Raw genomic sequence first — 7,652 nt, 5'->3', positions numbered from 1 at the left:
TAAAATACATTGTTGCCTAATCATGCCAATGGCCCCTCTGCGACCCCGAGAGTCCACAGTTCGATTTTATGGAAGATGAGCTTTAAGATACCTATAAGGATCGATATATGACTTTTGAAGACTCAGAATATGCTTATTCAATTATTGAATCTTGATTTATCTTTGTATTATCTTTTTTATGATGTTTCAATGCTTATAATGACTCCTTTAGTCCATGTCAAAAAAAAGTTCTTCATCGTAACAAGTATTGTTGGTCTTCGTTATTTAATTTTTATAATATCGCATTCTCAATTCAGTTGTCGGTCGATGTTAAATAATTGTTACATGCTTTAAAATAAGATAAATATAAAACCATAAGTTCCCATTATACCCTAATGTTGGGAAAAAAGTAAGCTCAAACATAAATTTGAAAAAAATGTTATTCAACTATTATACCATAATGTTAGCTTTGGATAAAAGTAAGTTCAAACGTAAATTTGAAGAAACCATACTCAAATTAACTAACAACAATTGAAGAAACCATATGTTATAATATCAAGAGTTTAATTCTTACTATGGCCAAGCTATTCTTGTGAACCATCATTTCTCTCTCAGGCATTCCATCGAACAGTTTGTTTGTTTGTAAGCTCCAGTTTTTTGACAAAGCAGTACTGGCTTTGAGACAATCTAATGAGATACCCAAACAGCTCAACCTTTTGTCTGAATGCCTGTAAGAGAGAGAAACTTAGTATAGTATTAAAAAAAGGGATTCAATTCAAATCCCCAACTTGACAAACTGTGGGAAAATCAAATATTCAAACTTTTTTGGAATTTTGTGCTCATTAAATCCAAAAATGTGCATAGATCAGAACATAACAGGTGTTTTTTTCAGCAGTTTTTGCAAGCAGTTAAATCTTCCACTGTTATTTCCCTTAGTTTGAAAATTCTATCTTTGGGTAACAAATCTAATATGCGGGTTTAGTTTCGTATCTCTCTTATACTGTGTAATTTATAGGTATAAATGAAGTAAAAATTGTATCAGATGCCTTCTAGGGTTCACTTCTGTAGCCTTTACGATCCAAGTTTTGATTCTATTAGAATTTATGAGCTTATTTCATCCTTTTGATGCATCCATTTTATATTATATTATATTATTATAATAATATGTCAGGGCAGTTATATGTTTATTTCATCATTTGATGTCTCTCTAATTCAATGCATAAAATCTAAATTATAACCGAGCAACTATAGTCGCTAAATTTATTATTCTATCTCACATCTTTTTATGTCTAGATATCAAACACAAAAATAATCATATGAACATATAGAAAATGATTCAACAACTAATCTAAGTTCGATCATGTAACAAACACCAACTTATTATAGAGACAAAGAGATAAAGGCTAGACTTGAGAGGCTAAAACGTACACGGATTTAGTGGCGGTGTGTCGCTTTTGATAGAGTCTTCAGCAAACCTTTAACAATTTTCCAGAACCAATAAAGATTCATCACAAATAAACTAGAAGGCACACCAAGCACAGTATAGAAGCCTAGTGGGAAGATCGCTTTCACCTGTTTATTCAAACAAAAATCATCAACAATGTCAGACTCTCTTTTTTTCTCTTGCATTTGCATGTGTTCGTTGATGTAGAGAAATAGAAGTAACTCGACACAAGAGCCTTTAGATCAAAACTCGGACTCAAGTCAGGCATAAGATTCAGGGACAATATACTTTTTCTTCTAGTTATATAGTGTTGAGATACCGGAAATGTAAGATGTATCTAAACGTGTCAAACGGGCCTGGTCCATTTACTGTCGGCCAATTGAACCACGTTCCAACTACAATTTGTTTTAAATAAGATCCAATGGATATGGGCTGGCTTGGTCGGGCCTTGCACAGGCCCAAGATAGGCAGGCGGGGATTGGGGGGCTTCTAGTCAAGCCATAAGCTAGGTATCCTGAACCAGCCTGGTCCTGCCTCAGTCTAGGGATGCCTGGGACTCCTGACTCTATTGATACCCGCCACTCTGCTTAATGTATTCATGCTAACTCCTCAATCGCTCGGTCGAAACGAAAAAATAACATATTAGATTGCAAAAATTTTATCCTTTTCTTACGACAAGATAGAACTAAGAGCTTATACCACATAACATGTAAACAAGATCTAGTGATCCTTTTAACAAATCACTGAATTTCTTAAGTTCATAACTCTCTTTTCATGAATTAACAAAAAACGAAGCTACCTACCTCATCATAATGGAGGAACATGTGAGTGAAGATGAAGATGAACCAAAGAACCCTTGCAACCTGAGTCACAAATTTGCAAGCATTAAATCATGTCAAAAAAAGATCAACAACTAGCAATTTTTCAAATGCAATAGGACTACTGGAAATATTTGGATTTCATTTAAATTGTGGTTAATGCAAAAAAAAGATTGTGGTTAATATGTTTCGCTATTACCTTTTTTGGCATAGAAAATATTGTACTACAAAATAACACTGTTAGTACAAATATTCCGAAGAATACATATCAGCATGATTAATAAAATGAAGATAGAATGTTAAATCTACTAGGTATATATTGGATCTGGTGAATTGTTGTCTAAGGGTGATAAATATTACCAGCCAACCAAGGAACAAGGCGATGCCATTGAAGATGTAAAGCTTAGAACCCTTTTTTCCAGCCAAATCCAAGTACCTGAAAATGTGTACTGATTGATGATAAGCCAACAGCAAATTGGTGTAAAGAAAATCATTTTGAGAAAGAGCGAAATCTCGGACAGCGAAAGCTTACCATCTGAAATTTACAAATGGGGTTGTGCTTTCGGAAAATAGAACCATTAATATGTAAATTTGTGCTTGGCCACTTATCAGTGAAAGGGAAAGCGCGAACATAGAGAGTCCATGATGCAAAATCTAATGGAGAAAATTATGAGATTAGTCGAAATTTACAAACTATTACTGCGTTTACGATCAATGAAGCAATTAACTGATTTACAATGAACATCTTTACAAAATTAATTTGATTCTGTCGGAAAGTGAAATTCAGAAATTTGAATATTTGTGTGAAAATCAGTTCAAGTTTATCGACCCCGGCTCTTACATACTTACATACTCAAGACCACCTAAAGCTGGAAAAAGCCAGAGGATCATTCCTAAGTCCAAGAGAAAATATCCGATTGAGATCTGTAAGAGAGGTGTCAGTATCCAACAAATAAGTAAGAACCTGTACAAGAATTTTCTTATTGAACTCATTACATAACAAATAATCGCATAAATGCTTTCTCGAGTAAATCAATCTGATGATCTACTTGAGCATAAAGAGCATAGAGAACATGAAGAAAAAAAAAGTAACATTTAGTTGAAGAGCCAACTCCCTTTCTAGTAGCAGATAAGAACAACAAGGCAATAAAAAATTAGACGAGGTTATCTCGAATAGGTATAACAAGCTCAGTGTATGAAGTGAGTGGATCAATCCTCATGGGAGTTGTAAGATGAAGATAGACAAAATACTAGCGTCAAACCAGTACTAGAAGTCCTTCAAAGAGCTAGAATAGCTACCAGAAGTCTTTTCTATTTACTACATGTCCGTTTGTATCGATGAGGGACTTCGAGAGCTACATGAAGATTAGGACAAACGATTAGCACTGCACGAAAAAGTTGAATGAATCTAGATTCGTCACAAACCTCTTATACAATTGCTCAAAAGATTTATCGACTCGCTACTAACTTAAATCAATCCTAACTACTAAATTTTTCCGGAACTCTTTAAATTCTTGAGAGTCAACCTTGTCCACCCTAATAAGTGAACTTTAAGTGACTTAAAAAGATTCTAGGGCTGGGTTACTTTAACCATATAATCACAAATAGTGGCAAATCCGTCTGGGCTAGGCTCCATTACTTCATCTAGATATGAACCCACCTCTCTGCTACTCTGATGAGAGATTAAAGGTTGACATTAAGTAGTTTGGCGGGCATTTTTCTACATTTAGTTTTCATCAAAATATACAGTTTACTTATCAAGGGATATCAGAGACTATAATTCCTCCAGAAAATACTCACATGTCTTCTGTTTCTTTATCTCTGTTTCTGTCTATGTTCCTTATGGTAGAAATGTGGCATAAACTATAAGATCATGAAACCAAACAAAGTTCTTATATTATTCTGGTAAAAGAGAGTAATTCCATCATCTGAATAAAACAAAAGGCTGATTTACTAACGTATATTCGTACAAAGGACATCATATCGAAAGCATTGTCTATGTAGAATATTCACAAGAACTGCATCATAAGGTAAAAAATTGGGTTCAAGAGACTGAGTCACTAACTTACCCCAAGAGTAATGTTAGAGAAGTTAGAATTTCTCTGTACAATCGATACACCATGAGCGTCATCGTTAAAAAGATTTGAGAACAGAAGTAGATATAGAGCAGCACACGAAGACACAAATGCATGGAATGAAGAGAAACCCCTGCACGTAAAGAACTACATCTTAATTTCTAGCTAGATATAAGAATTGTGTGTACCTCGTTCGATATGAATGAAATATTACCTATTGTTCCACTCAATCTTCTGTATCTTGCTTAGGTTTCTGTAGGATTTACAATATAACACGCTAATTAAACCTGTAAAGCTATAGACCTTCAAAAACAAATGTTCACTACTATTAAAATCCGAACAAGTATATGTTAGAAAAGAAATGCAAGAAAGTAGGAGAACATAGATCTGTTACGTACTTATGTCACACCCTTGAGTTATAGGTGAAACATAAGACCGGATAATGTGAATGAGAAACCCATAAGAACTTGAGCTATAGATTATAAGAATTACAACAAATGTGGCACCCAGAAACTAGCAAAGTCATACGGGCTAGGGTAGTGGTTACTTTTTCTCAAAATCGAACTTGAAAGCTGACTCGAGTCAAATTTTAAACTAATCGTGTTTGTCTGACTCCTGATGTCTGACTCGTCTAAATGACTAATTCGGAGATTTTGTGTCTATTTGTTTCAGGCGAGTCGGTTTCAAACAACGAGAATAAACAAAAAACCTCCTCACTTTGAAGATTTGGGGTGAAGCACGTCTCACACCCAGAGACAATGTAGCTTGAAACCCTTTGGACAATAATTGGTACAAAATATAACTATCGAAACACTACGAATTCAAACAATTCGAACAAATCAACCACAAAAAAAAAAGGGAATATTCAACTACTCCAACATGTTCATATCAAACAAATAGGCTAAAAATAATCAAATTAATACTTCAAAATTGTACAATACTTGTAATCAAAATTGAGAATAGAGAGATTAAAGAAAATGTAGCTAGTTTACTTACAATTCTGCTCATAAGGATGCCAATCAAAATTGAGAGTATTATAAGTAAGTTTGTTGAACCAATATAATCATTTATAGTTTTCAAAACCATTTCTTCAATCGGATGCATACTAAAAGATCAAACTGCTTTAGAAAAAAAAAACAAGTAAGCAAATCAGATTCTTAATCTTTTGGACATTAGAATTTGACCTAAAAATAATCGCATAGAGTGAGAAGAGAATACTCACAGAGGGAGAGTGACAGAAGATACCTAACTAAGGATGAAGAAATTCCGTGTTAAAAGCTTTTTAAACTCATGAGGTTTTCATTTCCAACTACTAGAATTTATGATTTTGAAAACAACGTTTCTGGTTCTTTTTTTTTTTTTTTTACCTAGTAGTAGTTTTTTTAGGTTTTGATTCGTCGGTCACCTAACAGCGTCTGCTAATTTGAGGCCATTAGCCCGCGGTTACACTTCATTATCAGGGATATTTTCAGTATAAACCCTTCCACCCTTGTGCTCTGCCCCAAAAATCCAAGTTAAAAAATTATGTCCCTCAAAAAAAAAAAAAAAAAGTTAAAAAATTATGTAGTTGACAATCACTCATATTAGACTCAGGGGTGGCCCGTGACCAAAGCCACCAAAGCGGTCGTTTTGGACACCAAATAATCAAGGGCTTCATGTTTCCTATTTTGTATGTAATTTTCGAAAAACTAATTATATTTTAAATCAATTTCAAACACAATTTAGGTTGTAGTTTGGTGGTAAAGGGTTTAGATTCTTAAATGAAAGGTCAAGGGTTCGATTCCTACCATTTGCATTGTTTAAATTTTGCTTAATTTTTTTTCTAATATCCATTGTATGGGGGCCCCAATTTTTGGTTTCGCTTGGGGTCCCCCGATATACTAGAGCCGGCCTTGATTAGACTCTAACATTGACAGTCAAATTTGTTCAAAAATTTTGTTTTTATAAAATTTGGGCAAAACCCGAGTGCTAGTGTCTCATTCGACCGTCAACATTAGAATCTAATTAAATTTTGATTCATTTTTCGGTCATAGTAACTTGAATGAGTGATTTTCAACTACATAACTTTCTAATCTAAATCCGACCCTTTATTAGTACAACTAGGTTTCCTCCCCGTCCGTAGGACGGGGAAGATCCCTCTTGGCTAACGCCTGAGAAAATAAATAAATTTAGATTACAACATTTTTGGAAAGAGAATAAAGAAGATAATGGAGAATAAATAGGGAGAGATATTAACCAACATTTGTAAATCTGACTGAAAATGGTGAGGGAGAGAAATACGTGTGAAGTTAAATGGTGAGGGAGAGAAATACGTGGGTAGTTATGTAGGGATATCCTAACCACTTTTGGTCGTTTTATACTATTACCCTTCTATTCTGAAGGGATTTACACGAAAAGGGATTTTATAACAGCCATTAGATGTGATCTTTATGAAAATCCCAATAAAAATAGACGGTCAGACTTATCCCCTGGATAACCGACTGAGCTGTTTTAATATAATAGATTATAAGAATAATCACTAAGTAATTTTTAAAGTAAATTCTTTAAATTATTGGCGTTGTAAGACAAATAGTCATAGAATACTGGTTGCGAACAAAAAGTTCTCCCTTTAGGGTTCGAGAGAAGAAATGAGATTTTTTATGACAAAAAAGTAGAGTCTTGCATTTATTAAATGCCATTCAAAAGTGGAGCTAGAATTTCGAACTATGAAAATGTAGGCGAAAATGAGTAGTAGAAAACTAGAAATGGAACTCCACTACATTATACCTAGTACTCATTAAAAGCCAAATTTGAATCTACTGGACTGATCAATATCAGGAGATATTCATGTCATCTTGCCGAATTGTTGAATTTTTTTTTTTTTTTTTGAGTAACCAAATTCTTGAATTTAGAGTTAAAATTTTCTATTTCATCAAAAAAACAAAAGAGTTAAATTTCTAAATTAAGATTCTTATGAATGAGATATTGACCTTACATTTAATAAACAATCTTACAATGGTCCATTACGGAGGTGAAATGTGAAGTGCCCAAGCGATGTCCTTTCATAACGGGGTCAAATGTCCCGGGGCGACAAATCACGGACAACATAATCATAAGCCAGGAAATATCCCACTCTTTCAAGAATAAACGCGGGTCGAAAGGCTTCTTTGGATTAAAATTGGATATGTCTAAAGCCTTCGATCGGGTAGAATGGCATTATCTGGAGGACATCATGGTTAACCTGGGGTATGACACACTTTGGATCAAAATGATTCATGCCTGTATTTCTTCTTCCTCGATGGCGGTTCTTATAAATGGTAGACCTGGCCCGTCTTTTAATGTGTCTAGAGGCTTAAG

General features: G+C 34.2%; 1 protein-coding gene across 6 annotated transcripts; it reads right to left on the bottom strand.

Moving 5' to 3' along the window:
• Positions 1-405: 405 nt before the first annotated feature.
• LOC147568726 (uncharacterized) lies at positions 406-6,302 on the bottom strand. 6 transcript variants are annotated; one of them, XM_086655131.1, is made up of 11 exons: positions 6,198-6,302; positions 5,539-5,904; positions 5,313-5,437; positions 4,531-4,619; positions 4,311-4,449; positions 3,091-3,165; positions 2,774-2,895; positions 2,602-2,677; positions 2,227-2,286; positions 1,408-1,551; positions 406-707 (listed from the first exon to the last, which is right to left on the bottom strand). In XM_086655131.1, the coding sequence occupies exons 3-10, from the start codon at positions 5,418-5,420 to the stop codon at positions 1,414-1,416; spliced, it is 807 nt and encodes a 268-aa protein (XP_086511257.1). In that variant the 5' UTR covers positions 5,421-5,437; positions 5,539-5,904; positions 6,198-6,302; the 3' UTR covers positions 406-707; positions 1,408-1,413. The 6 variants fall into 6 exon arrangements, with proteins under 6 accessions (XP_086511257.1, XP_086511256.1, XP_086511258.1 ...); XM_086655130.1 differs by lacking the exon at positions 6,198-6,302 and having other exon boundaries at positions 5,313-5,434; positions 5,539-5,898; XM_086655132.1 differs by lacking the exon at positions 6,198-6,302 and having other exon boundaries at positions 5,313-5,434; positions 5,562-5,863.
• Between the last annotated feature and the right edge of the window lie 1,350 nt (positions 6,303-7,652).

The sequence above is a fragment of the Eschscholzia californica genome, unplaced genomic scaffold (assembly GCF_041429995.1).
Source record: "Eschscholzia californica isolate CP2 unplaced genomic scaffold, dmEscCali1.0.p SCAF_1, whole genome shotgun sequence".
Taxonomy (NCBI): Eukaryota; Viridiplantae; Streptophyta; class Magnoliopsida; order Ranunculales; family Papaveraceae; genus Eschscholzia; species Eschscholzia californica.
The sequence above is the reverse complement of the archived record's forward strand: the minus strand, read 5'-3'. Positions and strand labels throughout refer to the sequence as shown.